This window comes from Rhinolophus sinicus, chromosome X, assembly GCF_036562045.2.
Source record: "Rhinolophus sinicus isolate RSC01 chromosome X, ASM3656204v1, whole genome shotgun sequence".
Classification (NCBI taxonomy): Eukaryota; Metazoa; Chordata; class Mammalia; order Chiroptera; family Rhinolophidae; genus Rhinolophus; species Rhinolophus sinicus.
Genome location: NC_133768.1, coordinates 76,798,319 through 76,820,705, shown reverse-complemented (window position 1 = coordinate 76,820,705; position 22,387 = coordinate 76,798,319). Strand labels below are relative to the sequence as shown.

The 22,387-nt window shown below is 39.9% G+C and overlaps 1 protein-coding gene across 10 annotated transcripts in view; it reads left to right on the top strand.

The window, feature by feature from the left end:
- CHRDL1 (chordin like 1) overlaps positions 1-22,387 on the top strand; it is a 187,607-nt gene that overhangs the window by 134,777 nt on the left and 30,443 nt on the right. For 6 of the 10 annotated variants that reach the window (XM_074323572.1, XM_074323573.1, XM_074323569.1 and 3 more), the window contains 2 exons: positions 4,787-4,857; positions 20,288-20,456. In XM_074323572.1, coding sequence (XP_074179673.1) covers positions 4,787-4,857; positions 20,288-20,456 — 240 coding nt within the window. The remainder of the gene's footprint in view (positions 1-4,786; positions 4,858-20,287; positions 20,457-22,387) is intronic. The other 4 variants (XM_019718631.2, XM_074323571.1, XM_019718629.2 and 1 more) reach the window with 1 other exon arrangement.

Genomic DNA, 22,387 nt, shown 5'->3' with positions numbered 1-22,387 from the left:
ATTTTCAGAACTGCAATCTTGAATTATCTGTCATTTAAATCACATATTTCCATATCTTTAAGTTCCTTTTCTGAAGACTTTTCACTTTCTTTCTGAGCTGTCTTGTTGCCTTGGTTATGCATGGCAATTACTGCTTTATTATTTCTCTTCCTAGGCATCTACAGGAGTGGCTTCTGCAATAGGTTGATCAGAAGAGTTCTTTATTTTGTTTTCCAGTACTTGTTGGTAGAATGTTTTATTTTGTCTCCGACTGTAGCCTTTTGTCTCTCTGACACGGTAGTGCTGTGTTTTCTCTACACTATTCCAGCTTCTCACACAATGGGGGAATCCCTGGGAGACGGGCTTCTCCTCTGTTAATAGTTCACCTGGGTCACAGGGCACAGTGTCCTTGTGGGGATGCGGAGAGCTTTGGAAGTTCCAAAGCTGTTCCTGCACCAGATTCACAACTGGTATGTTTCAGCAGTTCTGTTTACTCCTGCGGGGATCCCCCCAGATAGGTGGGGCCAGGGTGGGGTGAGTTGTGAGAGGTGGCCCAGAGCAATGGCGGTGCCAACCACCACAGCTGGTCTTGCTTCCACATCTCCCTCCCCTTTGTGGGAACTAGTTGGGCTGCGAATCTGTGTCTGCCGTCCACATCTCTCAGAATAGCAAATATTCTGTTATTTTGATCTGACACTGCTACTGTTCCACTGCTAGCACTGGGCAGGTGGGGGCGGGGCAAGGGTAGGGAGGGTCGGCTAGTCTCAGTGCCTACAGCTTCCATTCTCTACTCAGCAGTGAGGGCTGAAACCACCGTTTTTATCCTTCTTCCCTCAGTCTTTTTTCCAAGGTCTGCCGTGAGCGTTGGGTTCAGCTGTGTCATATGCTGTCCCCTCAGCCCTGTAGACCCTAAACGGAGCCCCTAGCAGTCCAAGTTCTTCCCTCTCTCACAGCTGCGGTAGTTCTGGGATGCAGCGAGCTCAGAGCAGTGTGCTAGGTCTGTGTCGTGCACCATCTCGTCTCTGTCTCCGCACTTCTCCCTTCCCTCCTCCCCTGCTCACTCCATTCACCCACCTTTAGGTGAATTCAGTAGTGGTCCTCTTCGTCCTGCCTGTCTGCTGTGCTGTGAGTCCTTTGTGGAGTTATGGTTGTTCGATTAGTTGTAATTTTGAGGGAGATTTACAGAGGCTCACCTCACGATGCCATTTTGACCTATTCTCCTTTTCATTTCCTCTTTATCTGTGATAGTCTGATTCTACCCTTCTTTTCCATTTTTTTTTTTATAGATTCTCATGTTCTGTCACTTCGTACTAAAACACCCTCCTGGTTGGCCTCCTAGATTCCAGTAGCTCCTTCAGTAGTCAACACTCCATTGCCAGGATAAACTTCCACAAATACCATTTTTACCATAGGAACTGGTACATAAAAATTGGTAACAGGATCAAATGTGAGTTCTTCAAGTTCATGTAGCAATTATTTACCACCCATATTTACCTCAGCAACCTTTCCTTCTCCATCTCTTCCTCATTTTTCACCCTCCATCTCCATTTCTCTCTTTCCACCATCCCTATTTCTCTGGTTTCACATCTGAAGTTTCTATTCAAGCCATACCTTGCTTGTTGTCACCAGCGCATGAGTTGCTATTTCCAAAGCTCCAGTCCTTTGCAAACACCTTTTCCTTTAGTTGAGATACCCCTGCCCACATCACTGTCTGTTTATACCCTGTAGTGCCTATCTCTAAAACATGACTTAAAAATTCTTTGGGAACCTTTCCATGATTAGATCTGACTGCTCACTTTACCTATTCAATGTCTCTTAAGCACGTATATTCCACTTATATTTCCAGTTGTTACTGTGGGTGTATATTTTCAGGTTGTTTCCTATATTGATTTCCTACCACCTCTAAACAGGTTGTAAATATCTTGAGGTCAAGGGCCCAGTCTGATTTATCTCTTCCTCCTGCCTTAATATTATGCTCTCCACCCAAGAACCATTCAATGCATGTTAACTGACTTTTGGACATTATTTTCCAGACATAAACAAAGGTGAAATCATCATCACTGTTACAGGGTCAGTTAGGGTTCCCACATAGTCTGCATGTAGTCTTTGTCTACCATCTTTACTCAGATGTGGAATAACCAAGAAGAAGTGAGTATATATTGGCCAAACACTTAATTCTGTATTTTGTGACTGCATTTCAATTCACTGAGCATATACTGAGCACCTGACGTATACCCAGGAAAATGCAAACTGTTCCAGCCCAGTTATTCTCAAACTCATGAATGTATCAGAACTATTGGGAGGGCTTGTCAAAACCCAGACCACTGACCCTCACCCAGAGTTTCTGACTTTGTAGGTCTGGTGTGAGTACCAAAATTTTGCATTTCTGAGAAGTTCCCAGGTAATGCTTGTGCTGCTGGTCCAGAGACCACACCTGAAAAACCACTGATCTAGGTAATCTAGAGGGGGAACTAACATATGGTCTCTGATTTCAAGGGATTTACAGTCTCTTCAGGGAAGCAAGACAGACTCAGGAAACATTTATCAGCAGAAAATATTATACAGTGTTTTAGTATTCATTCCTTCAAGAAATACTGAATGAGTACTATGTGCCTAACACTGTTCTAGGCTCTGGGGTTATATCGATGAACATGATAGATAAAAATCCTTGTTCTTGTTTTAAGCCTAATCTCATAGGGTAGTTCTAGTGGGAGAAAGCAGACAATAAACAAAATAAATAAAGTATATAAAATGTAAGACAGTGTTAAATACTAAGAAGAAAATGTAAAGAGGGGGATAAGAAATATCAGAGAAAGGTTGAAATTTTAGATAGATGGTCAGAGAAAACCTCCCAGTTCCATCATTTGGCAAGTATTTATTGAGTGAATACTATGCGTCAGGCATTGTTATAAATGATGGTGATACAGCCATAAATAACACAATAAACTCTGCCCTTATAGAATGGATGCACTTATTTGGGAGCCAGAAAATCTGGGGTTTAGGTGTGAACTCTCACAAACTCATTATGTGATGAATGGCTGCTACTCTGCCTCTCTGAGCCTTGGTTTCTCCATCTGTTAAATGGAGCAATTGGACAAAGTTATGCTTGTACTACTATACATCTCTAAGGCTACAGGCTAAGTCCCTTAGATAATCAGAAATGTGTTAAAAGTGCTTGAGGAAGACTTTGTAGAGAAGGAAAATCTTAATGGTTTTCCTAGGCATAGGGGAGCTATGGGTGTGGAAGGTAGGAAGGAAATTTCAGAAGAATAACATGACCAAAAGCATAAAAGTAAGAATGAGAGCCATGTGCTCAATAAAGAACAGGAGGTCAAAGGGTTCTCATTGTAGTGTAGCTGAGATTCTTGGGTGGGAAGTAAGTGAGTAAGTGCTAAATAAAGATGAGGTTGGGGCTAATTATAGAGAGTCTTGAATGGTAACCCACTGAGGGTTTTGATCATGGAATGTGACAATTATACAGTCAAAGTGGTGTTTTAGTAAGATTAACATAGCAACCAGAGTTAAATCTGGTTGCTATGCAAAATTAATAATTTTTTCCATAAGATGATCTCTAAATAATGAAGGATTAAAGTCATACTTTTTGATATGTCACTGTCTAATTATAATATTTCTATCAAACTAGTTTTGAGGTCTTTTTCAAGTCCTAAAAGCCAATGATATTACACATTTTTTTCTAACAGTACTACCACACATTTGAACCAGTAACATATTACCATTTATACTTAGGTTTTGAAAGCTTGGGAGATGAATTAGAATTGTGCTTATAATTCTTTGTGCTTATATTTTTTTGGTATTTCTTGTTATCCCATGACATATATGGTTGAATCAACATTGGGTTTATCCTTAGCCAGATATATACATATGTGTGTGTGTGTATATATATATATATATATATATATATATATATATTTATCTCTATCTCTACACATGTACACACACACACCTAAATAGTACTCATTTAGAGTGGTACAAACATCTCTAAGATGAAGCTTTTCCCATCTGCTTGCTTCATCATAGATAGCACAGATAATATTCATGGGAATTATCTTCTAGTTTTTTTTACATTTAATCAACTGAGGAATATCCATGTCTGTTGTATGTTTGTTGTTGTCCAGGCTGAAACTAGAATCTTCCTCCTAAAGGCAGTTTCTCTGGAAGAAAGCAGTAATAAGGGTTGGCTCTTCAAAGAGTAAACATATAGACCTAGAGAAAGCTGTCTCAGGCAGAGAGAGAGAGAGAGAGAGAGAGAGAGAGAGAGAGAGAGAGAGAGAGAGAGAGAGAATAATATCTTGGATATTGGTTATGTAAGCACTCCAACCTTAGCAAGTTTTACCTTAACTTTCAGACCATATCATAACTTATCAGGATATAATGGTGAGTTTAATAAATCATGACAGACCAAATTATCAGAGCTCTCATTTTTTTAAGTGTAGTTTAAACACAAGTTAAATATGACCTGCAAAATGCTTAACTCTCACTGGGATAAGATAAGCAAAAGTGACAATTATGGTTATATTAAAGTGGAAAATGATTATTTTTCCTTTTATTTTCCAAATTCTGGGTAATATTGCTTAATGGTCTGTTTTAGAAAGTAGTAACTTTCTTCAGAGTTGTTTTGAAAAATGAGGATCACCCAGACAGAAATCCTGAGTGTTGCTTTTTTGAAGAAGAGCTAAATGTCTGGAAAACTTTGGGATCATAGGACCAAAAGTGTTACTGGATCACAAGGGTGATATTTTCCCCTTCTATGTGCATATGATTTTTTTCTTTATTTCTTTTTAATAAGTAGGGGATGGAGAATTATCATGGGAAAATCCTGATGGTGATATCTTCCGGCAACCTGCCAACAGAGAAGCGGTAAGTGTGAATAGTTCAAATAATTCAACACTTACAGCATCAGGCCAAACCTTCCTTTCTTCATGGCTGCTATCCCAGCAACTCCATTTCTGGGCCCATTTCTAACACCATTTTTCTTCCCTTTCCTCAGAAATTTAAGAGTCATCATCAACAACCTGTAACCATTTGAGTACACTGTGTAATTGGTAACCAGGGCCAAGACACGAATACAAAGAAATCGTAGCTCCAGCCCTTGGGAATGCTTCATCTAGATATCAGAAGTTGTTTCCCTTTCAGGATGACTTGCCAAATATTTGTCTTCTGTAAGAAAGGCAGATCATTACCCCTATCCTCAACAGTGAGGATCTTCTGTCAGATTGTAAAGTAGGCCAGCCCATCCTTTTGGCAGAGGTACTTCGGACATGTTCATCTAAACCCTCCCCTAAGCCTTAGGCTTTCACTCATACCACTGGAAGAGAGGAAAGGTGGCAGGCCAGATTCTCCCTCCTCATCCTGCAACATCTTTTCATTTTTGTTCTCGGTGCTAATCTTAGAATAAGCCTTACGAGTAGGCATGTCTCTACATGCAGTGATAGTATCTCTTGTTCCTTTGTATTTTGAAGTAATTAACAAAATAGAATCCCTCTCTAAAAAGACATATGTCTAAGTACAGCAACACTTCAAACTTCTTAAAATCTGAGAAGGATTTGTTCCAGTTCAAATAATGTATCATATTAAAGAGCTTATAAAAGTGTACAAATTGTACAAAGGCATTCATTACACATAAATGGAAATTCATCCACGCTAATAAAAAAAGTGTACAGGGGCATTATTTTCATAAGAAAATAACAAATAGAGACAACCTTAGTGTCTTATCAATAGCAGCTTTGTTAAACACACTCCATTTATGGGATACTGTGCAGGTGTTAAAAAGAATGCAATACATGGACATGTAGTAAAGTGCAGGAATCTGCAAGATATATTATGTAAACAAAATGAGGTGCAGGATACAATTTATGCTATCATATCCTTATGTAAAAATCGTGTGTATGCATGTATGTAAATGCATCTGAAAAGATCTGGAAGGTCACATACAACATGTGAAGAATGGTAATCTCAGAGGGGTGGAAGTGGGTAGGAAGAAAGGTCAACTTTGACTTTTTACTTTATATCTTTTATATCATTTTATGTTTTGCAATGAACATGAATTAGATTTGTAATAAATAACATTTAAATGATTTTTTAAAACCGTAGGAATTGGTTCTCAACATGCGTTAGATAAGGCAAGAGTCTAGGGAATTAGAAAGCAGACCTATAGCGAGGGTGTGAGGTAGGTGTTGACAAAGGACACAAAAAAATGACCAACACAGACATCACAATGCTGCTTATGCCATGCTTCCCAGTCATCACATGTGCCCCTTCTCACTTGCTTGCCCCCAGCTTGCCAACATCCTCAGTCTCCATTTTTTGTGTTGTTAATTTCCTTTCTCTCAGCGCCAATTTTCTATTGTGGTATGCAGTTGAGAGTGGTTAAATTAATGGTTGTCAACTAGATGCCATTCTAAAACAAATTTGGGTTTCAATCACCTTATACTGCATGTTTCACTTAGGCTTGGTGCCTTAGCTGCCAACAGTAAGCACTGTGACCACCTCAACAGTCCTACTGGTAAGGCCATTAATTAGCCTTTCTTCTTTACTTGGTCTTATGCTGCCCCCAAATCCATCCCATGTCTTTTAGCCTCATGTTTTTTCCTAAACTGCTGGTGACAGGCCTAGACTTAATCTAGTACTTCCTGTAGCAAATTGGCCAGGTACAGAAATGCAGGGCTTGAAGTCATTATTGATTTTTCAAAGGAGTTCAAGACCTACCTTTAGAAATAAACATTTGTGCCTGGTAGACCAAAATGTCCAGATGGTTCCACTTTATTATAAATAAATATTTTCCTTTGTTCTAAAAGGGATAGATATTTAAGATATGAGTTGAATAATAAATAGCATCTGTAGTAATGGAAAAGTATGTACCTGGCACATAGTAGGCACTCAATAAATGTGTTGAAGAAATCAAAGAGAAATTCTTCAAACTTGTTGTTTGTTCTCAACTAAACGGGAAGCTTATAACCCATCAAAGGACTCTCTGCTCATCACGCAGAACAGCGAAGAGACTCGCAGGATTTCTTGCAGGTGGGGAAAAATTGGGCGAGCAGGGGAAGAAGGAAGGAAGCGGAGCGGAGACACGCCGCACCTGCGGCGCGGTGGGGACGCGGGTTGGGATCGCGGTCCACACCTGTGGCGGTAGAAATTCGGCCCCCACCCTCGGGTTGTGGAAATCTGCTCCGCACCTGTGCCTGTGAAATTCCAGCCCACACCCACGGCTACAGATCGCAGGATATCCCAGGACGGAGGAGAGCCGGAAGCCACGAGGTGGGCGTTTTGCCCTCGTCCCAGCGGTCCTCTCCGCTGCAGGGCAGCATATCCAGCATTAACTTCAGCTAATAACCTCAGTTGGTCCTTGGGCGGACAAGGAACACAGACTCCGTGCCTGGGCACCTTCCCCGCTCTTCTGACCCTACCCCGCCTTTCTAGAGACTTGATCTAGCCCCTGCACTAAGGAGCAGCGGCAGATTACAGAGGCGCCTTGGAGCCCCGGCTCCGGGAAGACAGGCGGGCCCAGGGAGGAGGCTAGGAGCTGGGAATCTTCCGCCCCAGCCACCACCTTTTCTGGCCTGCAGGAAGAGTGTTAAGACAGCGGGGCTGGGAAAGAGAAGACCCTCCTTCCATCCCCAGCCCCCACCCTTTCTAGCCAGCCTAGAGCAGGGCAAACACATCCCCAGCTGCAGAGACGCAGGGGTTCCCAGGACAAAGAGAGAACACAAAAGCCAAGTGCCGGACTCTACTTTGCGTCCCACAGCAGACCTCTCCCTCCGCAGAGGGAGGATATCTAGCATTTGAGACTATTAAACTCCATACCTGGGCCCCTCCCCGCTCTTCCAATCCTACCCCACCCTTCCAGAGACTTAAACTGGCTCCTGATCTGAAGAGCAGTGTCAGATTACAGAGGAGCCTTGGGGTTTGGGCTAAGGGAAGACTGGCCGCTGGCTTTGGTCCAGGGAAGAGGCTGAGAAGAGTGTGGTTTGCCCTGGACTAGGAGACAGAAGACTCATCCACCCCAGATACCACCGTTTCTGGCCTGTGGGTGGGGTGTGACACAGCTGGGCTGGGAAAGAAGACCCTCTTTCCATCCCCAGCCCCACCCTTTCTGGCCTGCCTAGGGCGTGGCAATTACATCGGCGGAGGCACTCCCAGGGATCAGCAGTAAGTGGTATATACAGCACTCAGCTTTCAGCAGCTGAGGAATTCCTGCCCGCCACACACACACACAGGGAAGAGGTGCCCTAAGACTCAGGAGAGCTGGACACAGGGCTGGTGGTGCTATTCTCGGTGTGCATATGTGCGGCAAGGGCAGAAACTGCACTGACTTTGTAAAACCTACTGTCCAGACCCCTCAGCCCCACGCATCTAAAGCTGCAGCCTCAGAGTCACTCTGGGCATCAGGTGGCTCTACCTGCACAATACGCAGGGGATTACTTGGTGGGCTTAAGCCACAACTGGCTTTTTTTTTTTGATTTGTCTTTATATTTTTGACATCTTTGCCTGTGTCAGTGGGGATTCTGTGCTACAGCAGAGAACAATTCCTTGTTGTTATTGTTGTGCTTGGTGATTTGCTTTGTTCTGTAATTGCCCTACCAGTGCCCAGCTTAAGAGGCACAAGAACCCAGGGATTAGGCCAAGCCAGAGTACTACGGGTTTGACCTACAAGTGACACACTCAGAGGGATTCTTTACAGGCACATAGAGGCCAAAGGGCAAACCACATCTAAGCGGTCAATCCTCACGCAGCAGAATACCCTGCGTGGGCAAAGCCAAGTCTCACAACTAGTCAGCCTAGGAGTTAACTCCACCTACTCACAAGCGAAAAGCAATTAAGGATCTTCTTTAACAGGACAATATACACAACACAAGAGTCACTTTTAGAGCACACGAGAGGAGAACAGTAGTGCAAGTCAAATATAAAGGACATTTATTATATACTAATCCAGCAAGAACTAAGAACTCCAGGGCACCTATCTAATACATCGAAGCAAACACAGAGAGTCAGCCAGAATGAGGAAACAAAGAAACATATCCCAAATAAAAGAACAGAAGAAACCTTCAGAAATGGAACTAAATGAAGCAGAGGTAACCAAACTGTCAGAGACAGAGTTCAGAATTCTGATGATAAGAATGTTTAAGGAACTTAGAGAGGACATCAAGAAGGATGTAGAAATCATAACGAACAACCAGTTAGAACTAAAGAACACAGTTACCGAAATAAAGAACTCACTTGAAGGAATTAACAGCAGGTTAGATGAAGCAGAGGATCGAATCAGCGACTTAGAAGACAAGTTAGCAGAGATCACCCAAACAGAACAACAGAAAGAAAAAAGAATAAAAAACAATGAAGATGGTTTAAGAGACCTATGGGATAACATCAAGCGCAACAACATGCATCATAGGAATACCAGAAGGTGAAGAGAAGAAACAAGGGATTGAGAACATATTTGAAGTAATAATGTCTGAAAATTTCCCTAACCTGATGAAGGAAACCAACATACAAGTCCAGGAAGTGCAGAGAGTTCCAACCAGGATAAACCCAAACAGGTCCACTCCAAGACACATTATAGCTAAAATGGCAAAGATTAAAGACAAAGAGAGAATCCTAAAAGCAGCAAGAGAAAGACAGAGGGTTACATACAAGGGAACTCCCATAAGACTATCAAATGACTTTTCTGCAGAAACATTGAAGGCCAGGAGGGAGTGGCAGGAGATACTCAAAGTGATGGAAAACAAAGGCCTACAACCTAGGTTGCTTTATCCAGCAAGGCTATCATTTAAAATTGACGGAGAGATAAAGAGCTTCCCAGAAAAGAATAAGCTAAAGGAATTCATTACCACCAAGCCAGCATTGCAAGAAATACTAAAAGGACTTCTGTAAATAGAAGAAAGACGAAAACAACTTATCCACAAATTTAAAAATGGCAATAACTATGTACTTATCAATAATCACTTTAAATGTAAATGGTTTAAATGCTCCAATCAAGAGACATAGGGTGGCTGAATGGATAAGAAAGCAAGACCCTTGTATATGCTGTATACAAGAGACTCACCTCAGATCAAAAGACACACACAGGCTAAAAGTGAAGGGTTGGAGTAAGATATTCCATGCAAATGGAAATGAGAAAAAAGCTGGAGTTGCAATACTTATCTCTGACAAAATAGACTTTAAAATGAAGAAAATATTAAAAGACAAAGATGGACACTATATAATAATAAAGGGATCAATTCGACAAGAGGATATAACCCTAGTAAACATCTATGCACCCAACATAGGAGCACCTAAATATATAAAACAGATATTGACTGACATAAAGATGGAGATCAACAGTAACACTATCATAGTAGGGGACTTCAACACACCTCTGACAACAAGGGACAGGTCTTCCAGACAGAAAATCAATACGGAAACAACAGCCTTAAATGACACATTGGACCACTTGGATTTAACCGATATTTTCAGAGCATTCCACCCCAATGCTGCAGAATACACGTTCTTCTCAAGCGCACATGGAACATTCTCCAAGATAGACCATATGTTAGGCCACAAAGCAAGTCTGGATAAATTTAAGAAAATTGAAATCATACCAATTGTCTTCTCTGACCACAGTGCTATGAAATTAGAAATGAACTACAGGAAAAAGACTGGAAGACACACAAATTCATGGAGGCTGAATAATATGTTACTAAACAATGAATGGGTCAAACAGGAGATCAAGGAAGAAATCAAAAGATATCTCGAGACAAACGAAAATGAAAATACAACGACCCAAAATCTATGGGATGCAGCGAAAGCAGTCCTAAGAGGGCAAGTTCATAGCACTGCAGGCCTACCTAAAGAAACAAGAAACATCACTAATCAACAGTTTATCTTCACACTTAAGGGATCTGGAAAAAGAACAACAAAATAAGCCCAAAGGGAGTACAAGGAAGGAGATAATAAAGATCAGAGCGGAAATAAATGAAATAGAAACCAGAAAAACAATACAAAAGATCAATGAATCCAAGAGTTGGTTCTTAGAGAAGATAAACAAAATTGACAAACCTTTAGCCAGACTCATTAAAAAAAAGAGAGGACCCAAATTAATAAAATCAGTAATGAAAGAGGAGAAGTGACAACAGACACTGCAGAGATACAAAAATCCTAAGAAATTTCTATGAGCAACTGTATGCCAACAAATTTGACAACCTGGAAGAAATGGACAATTTCCTAGATGCATACAACCTCCCAAGGCTAACTCAAGAGGAGACAGAAAACCTGAATAGACTGATTACCACCAAGGAAATTGAATCAGTAATCAACAATCTCCCAACAAACAAAAGCCCTGGACCAGATGGCTTTACAGGTGAATTTTACAGAGCGTTCCAAAAGAATTGTCACCTATTCTCCTCAAACTCTTCCAAAAATCCAGAGGAGGAAGACTCCCAAACACTTTTCTGAAGCCACTATCACCCTGATCCCAAAATCAGACAAAGACACCACAAAAAAGAAAACTACAGGCCGATATCGCTAATGAACATAGATGCAAAAATCCTCAACAAAATACTAGCAAACAGAATTCAGCAATATATTAAAAAGATTATACACCATGATCAAGTGGGATTCATCCCTGGTATGCAAGGGTGGTTCAACATCCATAAATCAATTAATGTGATACACCACATTAACAAAATGAAAAATAAAAATCATATGATCATATCAATTGACGCAGAAAAAGCATTTGATAAAATTCAGCAGCCATTCATGATAAAAACCCTTAAGAAAGTGGGAATAGAGGATCATATCTCAACATAATAAAGGCCATATATGATAGACCCACAGCTAACATCATACTCAATGGGGAAAAACTAAAACCATTCCCCTTAAAATCAGGAACAAGGCAAGGCTGCCCACTTTCTCCACTTCTATTCAACATAGTGCTGGAAGTTCTAGCCACAGCAATCAGACAAGAAAAAGAAATAAAAGGCATCCAAATCGGTAAGGAGGAAGTAAAACTGTCATTATATGCAGATGATATGATACTATATTTAGAGAACCCTAAAGACTCCACCAAGAAACTATTAGAGCTGATAGATGAATTTAGTAAAGTAGCAGGATACAAAATTAATATTCAGAAATCAGTTGCATTTGTATATACCAATAATAAAACATCAGAAGGAGAAATTAAAAAGCAATTCCGTTTACAATTGCTCCAAAGACTATAAAATACCTGGGAATAAATTTAACCAAAGAAGTAAAAGATCTGTACTCAGAAAATTATAAGACACTGAAGAAAGAAATGAAAGAAGATACAAATAGATGGAAACACATACCATGTTCATGGATAGGAAGAATTAATATAGTTAAAATGTCCATACTGCCTAAGGCAATATATATATTCAACGCAATTCCTATCAAACTACCAACGACATTTTTCACAGAAATAGAACATATAATCCTAAAATTTATATGGGATAACAAAAGACCCCGGATATCTTCAACAATCTTGAGAAATAAGAACAAAGTGGGAGGTATAACAATACCTGACTTCAAATTATACTACAAGGCTACAGTAATCAAAACAGCATGGTACTGGCATAAAAACAGACCCATAGATCAATGGAACAGAATAGAGAGTCCAGAAATAAATCCATGCCTATATGGCCATTTAATCTATGACAATGGAAGCAAGAATGTACGGTGGGGTAAAGACAGTCTATTCAATAAATGGTGCTGGGAAACTTGGACAGACACATGCAAAAAGATGAAGCTGGATCACCTCCTTACACCACATACAAAAATAAATTCAAAATGGCTTAAAGATTTAAATGTAAGATCTGAAACCATAAAATTCCTAGAAGAAAATATAGGAAGAAACTTCACAGACATTACTCTGAGTAAGATTTTACTGATATATCCCTCATGAGAAGTAAGAGAAAAATAAACATGTGGGATTACATCAAACTAAAAAGCTTTTTCACAGCAAAGGAAACCATCAATAAAACAAAAAGGGATCCTACTGATTGGGAAAAGATATTTGCCAATGATATATCTGATAAGGGGTTAATATCACAAATTTATAAAAACTCACTCAACTCAACTCCAAAAACAAACAACCCAATTAAAAAATGGGCAGAGGACATGAAGAGACATTTTTCTAAAAAGGACACACAGATGGCAAACAGACATATGAAGAAATGTTCAACCTCACTAACCATTAGAGAAATGCAAATAAAAACCACAATGAGATACCACCTCACCCCAGTCAGGATGGCTATCATCAATAAATCAACAAACAACAAGTGCTGGCGTGGATGCGGAGAAAAGGGAACGCTGGTGCACTGTTGGTGGGAATGCAGATTGGTGCAGCCACTATGGAAAACAGTTTGGAGGTATCTCAAAAATCTGAAAATGGAACTACCTTATGATCCAGCAATCCCACTCCTAGGTATCTATCCGGAGAAATCCAAAACTCCAATTCAAAATCTTTATGCACTCTTATGTTTATTGCAGCACTATACACAATAGCCAAGACCTGGAAACAACCGAAATGCCCATCAGTAGATGACTGGATTAAGAAACTGTGGTACATTTATACAATGGAGTATTACGCAGCCATAAAGAAGAAAGAAATCTTACCATTTGCAACAACATGGATGGACCTAGAGAACATTATGTTAAGTGAAATAAGTCAGAAAGAGAAAGACAAATACCATATGATCTCACTTATATGTGGAATCTAAAGAAAAGAATAAGTGAATGAACTAATCAGAAACAGTTTTGGAAAAAGGGAGGAAAAACTGAGGGTTGCTAGATGGGCAGGGGGGTGGGGATAAGGGGAAGGTGAGAGGTTTTGGGAACGTACAGAGGGATAGTGGATGGGGGGAGGGGGGTTCACACAGTGTGAGGGATATAAATGATAAATGTCTAAGTTTTGCTTTGTCTTGTGCACCTGAAACTAATTAATAAAAAAAAAATATATAAAAAAAAAAAAAAAAAAAAAAAAAAAAAAAAAAAAAACCTGAAACGGGTTATGTTTGATTTCTGGATCATAAATTCACATGAATTGGTCCTAGTACCATCAGTGGGAATGTGTGTGTGTGTGTGTGTGTAAAAGTAGGTGTAGAATGGAAAGCCAAAACATGAAAGCAAGCATAATTTTGTTTTGGACAACAGCCAAACTCTGATTTGCCCCCAATAGATTACCCAGAGATTTACCGTTAGAAAAGTGAGAGTTTGGGATAGAAACAGTACAAAACAGGGAAAAAAATCTATATCTCATTCACATTGTCAGAACAATGGTTTGGGAAGGAAATTAGCCTAAGTGTCTCCCAGACAGGGATTGTCCTGGTTACTAGTGATGAAAATATAATATGCTCATGGCTATGTGGATTAGAAGACATTTTTTAAATTAAACTTTTTATTTTGCGATAATTCTAGGTTCACTTGCAATTGTAAGGGATAATACAGAGAGATTACATGTTCCCTTTACCCAGTTTCCCTCAATGGTAACACCTTGTAAGACTCTGGTAGAAGATCACAACCATGAAGGCATTTTGATGGCCCTTTCTGGACTTTCCTGTCTCTGCCACTAAAACCCTTATATTTTAGACCTTAGAACAAGTAAGGAAGAGATTCCTGGGGAACTGCTATCATGGTGGGAATTTTCCAACACAAAAAAAGAACTGTTTAAAGCCACTTGAAAAGCCTGAAGTATTTATCAGTCTTTCGAGTCAGTAAATCAAATAATACCAAAATATCGAGCAGACTAAAACAAGGCATAGCTATATAGTCATTTCTACCTAACTAGCCTTATTTTTTTTTTAATTTTGGTAACATTGGCAAATAACATTATATAAATTTCAGGTCTGTATAGATTATAATGTGCTCACCACTAAAAGTGTAGTTTCCACCTGTCACCATGTACTTGACCCCCTTTACCCATTTCACCCTCCCCCCACTTCCCTTCTCCTCTAGTAACTAGCATTCTGTTGTCTGTCTACAAGTTTGTTTTGTTTTCTTTGTTACTTTTTGTTTTATATTCCACATATGAGTGAAGACATTTGGTTTTTGTCCATCTTGACCTGCTCTCTCAAGCAGCCTACTCATAGCTGCTTTTTAAGATAACCTCCAGTTTCACTTACAACTCTGAGGCATTAATGCCTTTTTCTCCTTTGTTGTAAGTTACAGGGTCAGAATGGCCCCTGGTAAGCCTCTTTCATTTGTTTAGGAGAACGATTCTAAAAGAGCCATTACTCTTTTTTTTTATTAGTTTCAGGTATACAAGGCAACATAATAGTTAGACATTTACACCCCTCACAAAGTGATAACCCCTCCCCAATCTACTACCCCTCTGACATCGTATATAGCTGTTATAATACCATTAACTATATTCCCTATGCTGTACTTTACCTCCTGTGACTATATACAGAGGGTGCCAAAAAAATGTATACACATTTTAAGCAAGGAAAACTGTATTAAAATTGTAATACTCAATATATACCAATAACAAAAGATGAATACAAGTCACGTTTGACAAGTCACGTAATTATAAGAGGTGCTCAAAGTGGTTACCATCAGCATCCAGACACTTCCAATTACGGCGAACTACTGCTTGAGCACAGATAACATCTGTGTGTGTGTGTGTGTGTGTGTGTGTGTGTGTGTGTGTGTGTAATTATAGTTGACATTCAATATTATTCCACTTCAACTTCAGGTGTATAGCACAGTGGTCAGTCATCTACAGTCTATGAAGTGTTCCCCTGATAAGTCCAGTACTCATCTGGTACCCTACATAATCTTTTCAATATTATTGATTATATTCCCCATATTGTATTTCATATCCCCATGACTATATTGTGACTACTAATTTGTACTTTCTAATCCATTTACCTTGTCCCCCATCCCTACCCCCTCCCATCTAGCAACCATCAGTTTTTTTGTCTATATTTCTGAGACTATTTATGTTTTGTTTGCTCATTTATTCTGTTCTTTAGATTCCACATATAAGTGAGATCATATGGTATTTGTCTTTCTCAGTCTGACTTATTTCATTCAGCTTAAGATTCTCTAGGTCCATTCATGTTTTTGCAAATGGTAAGATTTCATTCTTTTTTATGGCCGAGTAATACTCCATTCTATAAATATACCACAGTTTCTTTATCCAATCATCTATAGATGGGCATTTTGGTTATTTCCATATCTTGGCTATTGTGAATAATGCTGCAATAAACATAGGGGTGCATATACTATTTTGAGTTAGGGTTTTGGATTTCTCTGGATAGATACCCAGGAGTGGAATTGCTAGGTCATAACATTGTTGGTGGGACTGCAGATTGGTACAGCCACGTTGGAAAACAGGATGGAGGTTCCTCAAAAAAAAAAAAAGCCATTGCTCTTAACTCAGAATCACGTATCACCTTCAAGCTCAATAATATTGAATGCCAACTATAGTTAAATATAAATAAATAAATAATCTGACAATTAAGTTCGAGAACTTGTTTCAACAATGTTGCTAACATTTTTGTACCAACTGTACAAACAGTTAACCAAGTTTACTATTTGAATGTCATGAAAAGGCTGTGTGGAAAAGTTAGATGACCTGAACTTTTCGCCAATTCATGGCTTTTGTATCATGGCAATGCACAAGCTCATATGACAGTGTCTGTGAGGGAGTTTTTAGCCAGTAAACAAATAACTGTATTGGAACACCCTTCCTACTCACCTGATTTGGTCCCCAATGACTTCTTTTTTTTATAATTTATTTTTTAAATTTATTGGAATGACAATTGTTAGTAAAATTACATAGATTTCAGGTGTACAATTCTATATTACATCATCTATAAATCCCATTGTGTGTTCACCACCCAGAGTCAGTTCTCCTTCCATCACCATATATTTGATCCCCCTTACCCTCATCTCCCACCCCCCACCCCCATTACCCTCTGGTAACCACTAAACTATTGTCTGTGTCTATGAGTTTTGATGACATTCAGAATATCGAGGGTAATAGGAAGACAGCTCTGGTGGCCATTCCAGAAAAAGAGTTCCAAAATTGCTTTGAAGGGTGGATTTGGCACAGGTTTCGGTGCATAGCTTCCCAAGGGGAGTACTTCGAAGGTGACTGTAGTGATATACAGCAATGAGGTATGTAGCACTTTTTCTAGGATAAGTTCTTAAACTTAATTGTCAGACCTTGTCACAGGATGTGGAGTACAGCATAAGGAATAGAGTCAATGGAATTGTAACAGCTATATACGATATCAGAGGGGTAGTAGATTGGGAGAGGGGGGATATCACTTTGTGGAGAGTGTAAATGTCTAACTAGTACATTGTTTTATACACCTGAAAGTGATAATAAATAAATCACATATCACCACCTTCACTCCCAGGCTGAAACAGAAGATCCTTTATGTCAGCAATTCTCAATCTAGGCTTCAAATTAGAGTCCACTGAGGGGTACATAAAAATCCTGATGCTTATACCTCACCCCAGATAAATTCCATCAGACTCCCTGGGCGTGGGACCCAGGCATCAGTATTTTTACAGCTCCTCAGGTGATTCCGTGTGCAGCCAAGGTGAAGACCAGTGGCATGTGTGTTTGTGAACACTGTAGCTGACATCTATAAGAACTTTTGTTTGGAGCCACTTTTAGCCAAGTATTTGTGGACACTGAGCTTGACCAGATATTATCTCTCCCACTTTCTCCTCCTCTTCTTCCTCTTGCTCCTCCTGTTCATCTTCCCCATACTCTCACTCTCCTGTCAGCTCCAAAATCTCAACCTTCATTGTAACACTGAATAAATAACTTCTCCCTGGCCTCAGTTTCTCTGTCAGTAAAACAAAAGACTTACATACTATGAGGTTCTGGGGGGCTGACTGGTCTCTGATCAAAATCCTTGAGTTTTTCGTTTTGTCTGGAATCATTTTTCTACCCTTATCATATGTCCAAGGTCTGAGTCTCTGGTACCAAAGAACAGCTTTTCATTTTGTACTCACCCTCATAAATCAGGGAACTACTTGTGCTTGCAGTTTTTCCTGGGTCAGCAGCTTTCCATCTCAAATTCTAGCCCTGTTGAATTCCCTCCTTTTAACATTGGTAGGAGACACACCAGCCAAACTGTCCTTTCTGTGTTTCTTTGGCAAAACTTTGCCAAACTCCCAAAAGGACAGAACAATCTATAATTGCCTTTGTGGAATGTTAGTGATTATGGCAGAAAAAGATATATGAGCCATTGTGGGAATAAAAACTATTTGCACTGAGAATCCCATCTGTGTAATGATAATACATGAATGCAAATTCTTATTTATGTGTGTTTTTATAGCAATGCACCAGCATGGGCTCTTCTTAGAAGGAATAATGTTCTCTTTCTCTTACTCCAGCTCCTGTTCACTCTCCTCTTCTCCCACCAAAGACCCCCCCGAAGAGAGTAATAATAATTCACAAAGCTAAATTTGCAACATGTGTGTCTATGGAACATAACTGTATTTTTTTTATGGGCTGGTGGAGTCAGGGAACCCCATAACTACCTTCTCAAAGTTCCCTGCTATTTCTATCACTAAATATAAGGATATTCCTTTTCTATTGTCTGCAAAAGAATTTTTTATTGGGTCCGCCCTCCTTTACCCCTAACAACTGCCTCTAAAACACAATGTTATTTGACTTTAAGCCTTAGGTTCTACTCTTCATTCATTCCACTCTACTCTATCTTCACTATCTTCACTATACCTCAGCTCCTGGAACAGGGGTGGGTAGCAGAATAGTGGGTTCGTCATATGTCTTAACCCTTTGCTGAAAGAGCAATGATTGGATTATTTGTATGACAGGACTCTAAGCTTTCATTAGGGACCACAGCTTTCATTCATTCATTCATTCAAGTTTTTGATGAGCACCTTTCTATATGCTAGACACTCTTTTAGGCACTGGGGATATAGCAGTGAACAAAACAAAGTCCTCACCTGTGTGGAGCTGACATTCTAGTACTGTTATGCACTGTCAGTTCTTCTATGAAATGTCTAGGGTGTCCGTACCCCGATCTACGATCTCATGCCCTTGTCTGTGCTTAGAATCTCAGTGCATGTATCTGAACTGTACTTGACTCCTGTCTCTTCCTCCTATCAAGTTCATCCTATGCATTCTCAGGGTTCAAACACCGTTTTGATTATTACCATTCTTTAAAAACATCTCTCAAAGGCTTCTACATCCTTACCTCTGTTACCTATTAAATAAAGTCTCACTCCTTAGACTGCATTTAATGTCCTCCATGATCTGGCTCCAATCCACTTCTGGAATGTTATCTTTCAGTTGTTCCCTTTTATGGACTCTATGTTCTCTGCTGTACCTTCTCAACTTGTAAACCTCTGCTTGGGATATTCCTCACCAACTCTGCCCATAAAAAAAAAAAAGTCTATCTACCCTTCATGGCCCAGATCACAAAACCTCCCCAGAGAGAAGCTCTCTTTCTTATCCTAATTTGCACAGATTTTTATACTTCTGTAGCCTCTGTCACATCCTGCCTTGTGTTGCAGGCTACTTCAATCTTCTTCAAGGAGAGAAAAAAATCTCAGCATGGTGCCTGTGCTGCTTTATTTTACATCCCTATGAGGTCTGACAATTAAGTTCGAGAACTTGTTGCAATGCTGTTGCTAACATTTTTGATATCAGAGGGATCATTCATTATGAGTTTGTACCAACTGGACAAACAGCTAACCAAGTTTACTATTTGGAAGCACTGAAAAGGCTGCATGGAAAAGTTAGACAAAGACAACCAGAACTTTTCGCCAACAATTCACGGCTCTTGCATCACGACAATGCACCAGCTCACACAGCACTGTCTGTGAGGGAGTTTTTAGACAGTAAACAAATAACTGTATTGGAACACCCTCCCCACTCACCTGAGCTAGCCCCCAGTGACTTCTTTCTTTACCCAAAGATAAAGGAAATATTGAAAGGAAGAAACTTTGATGACATTCAGGACATCGATAGTACAATGACAGGTCTGATGGCCATTCCAGAAAAAGAGTTCCAAAATTGCTCTGAAGGGTGGACTAGGCGCTGGTATCGGTGCATAGCTTCCTAAGGGGAGTATTTAGAAGGTGACTGTAGTGATATTCAGCAATGAGGCATGTAACATTTTTTCTAGGATGAGTTCGTGAACTTCATTGTCCGACTTCATGTTCCTCTATTTGTGGGGGTGGACATGCATTTCAGATCAGAGCTCACCACTAAAAGTCATCAAATGGCCTTCTAATGTATGTAAGGCCATGTCTGCCTTCTCATTGATGGATTTAGGGGACTGAATTTGTCCTTGTCATTTTACAGAGACATTCTTACCACCGCTCTCACTATGATCTTCCACCAAGCTGGCAGTCCGGAGGTCTGCCCCGCTTTCCTGGGGCCAGAAGTCACCGGAGAGCTCTTATGGATTCCCAGCAAGCCTCAGGCACCATAGTGCAGATTGTCATCAATAACAAGCACAAGCATGGGCAAGGTAAGTGGTGTATTCCTTTTGTACTGCATCTACATCAGGGCTTCACCAGCCCGGGTCTTCGGAGGGCTGGAGCTGGAAAAGGCCGCTTCCTCTTATGCATATCATACATTCACATGTGGATCACTCACCCTCAAGTGTACGATGTATGGGCAGATGACTCCAGGGACTCAGGATTTCCCTAACTGCAGCCCAAAGAGCATAGTTTATATTTCAAGTGTATCTGTCCTTATTTAGGACAGATGATAAGAAAGCAGTGAACCTAATGCAGCCTCCAGCATTTTCTCATTTGCCCCTGGGGGTTGAAGGTCATTTGGGAAAGTTCATTGGGTCTTTAACAGAATGAGAAGTGTTCGTTTTCCAGTTAGGATACTCAATGCTCAAAGGTACTCAGTGCCAAACACTTTTAAAGCTCTTATCCATACCTTAGAAATATTATTCTCACACCTCAGTGCACCCCAGATTCTTTTGGGGCTCTTGTTAAAGATACATATACTGGGCCCAACACTCAGATATTCTATTTCATGTGAGGAGATTGTCCTTAGAATTTATTAATCTAGTGAGAAATCCAGAAATATCCTGGCCTGAGCACCAGGAGGACTGATCATGTTATCACGGATACACAGCCTATTCAGCTGACCAGCTGGCTGCAGCAGGCACCGACACACTCTGAGGCTGTTCCTTCCTGCATGGAGTCCCCTGGCCTCCACCTCCCCCACCCCCCATTAGCAGGGGTGGGGGGAGGAGAAATTCTATCAAACTATTGACTGCTTCTTACTATTTTAGGCATAGTGTCAAGCAGCTCTTCAGAGCAAAAGCTCAGCTGATTCCTTTTTATGAAACCATAAACATGTTTTGTTTCCTTTAAAGGAAAAACAAACCAAAGACAGTTCTCTGAATGGGTTAAAAGTAATAAATTATTAGACCAAATGATTGAATAACATGAGTGAAAACCGATCCTTTACAAAGAACTCTTACTATAAATCTCAACAAAGCTAATCAAACCAAAGCTAGTTGATCACATCTGTTACTAGTTAGATATAAATTTTAGATTACAAATAAAAAAATTAAATTGCTTTAGAAACTAACAGGCTTAAGAAGAACCTTCAAAATAAAACTCTTAATAAAAAATGGTGATGTATTAGAAGAATTAGAAATATTTACTATCGATCTGGGTTTGATTTGAAATTTATTATTTTTAAATTCCAAGGCATTCTGATATGAATTTATGAAATGAGGAGGAGGAGTTAAGTAAAGATGCAGTTTGATTTTCAATCCTAAATTGCCTCCAATAGATTCCATTTGCTCTGAAAGTATTTCAAAGCCTTAAAAATCATGTGGGGAAATGGACTTTGAAAACCCTAAATCCCGTAATTTCTACAGACCTCTTCATTTTCAGGGCAGAGGCTCATCCTTTGATTTTCTCCATGTCGTACAAAAACCCTAGCGGTTCACATTTACTCATTGCCCCTGTTGATCTGGATGCAGCAGTTCACTGGAGAATCACTTGTCCCCATCCTCAATTCCCAATGCCTCCGATGGATGATTCAAAATCACCTTGAGAATTTGTTGGTGGGGAGAAGGCTACATTTCTTTCTAGAGAATTAGCATCACCTTATTTCACTTGAGACTGTAGGCGCTCATCCAGTCTAGATTATTCCCTTAGTCTAAACATTTAGGGGAAAGGGAACCTAGCTATATAATACTGAGTCCTCTCTGCCCCACCTGTTGTTTTTTGTTGTTGTTGTTGTTGTTTGTTTGTTTTTCATGTTTGTTTGTTTTTTAGCTTTCCTGCTAACTATGTGCTTCTCTGAGATACACCTACTTTTCCCTTGCTAGAGTCAACTGAGAGAAGCAATGGGACTCCACCAATTTGAATTTGAGTCCAGCCTAAACTTCTTGAAGCAGACTATGTACTCACTTGATTGCATTGT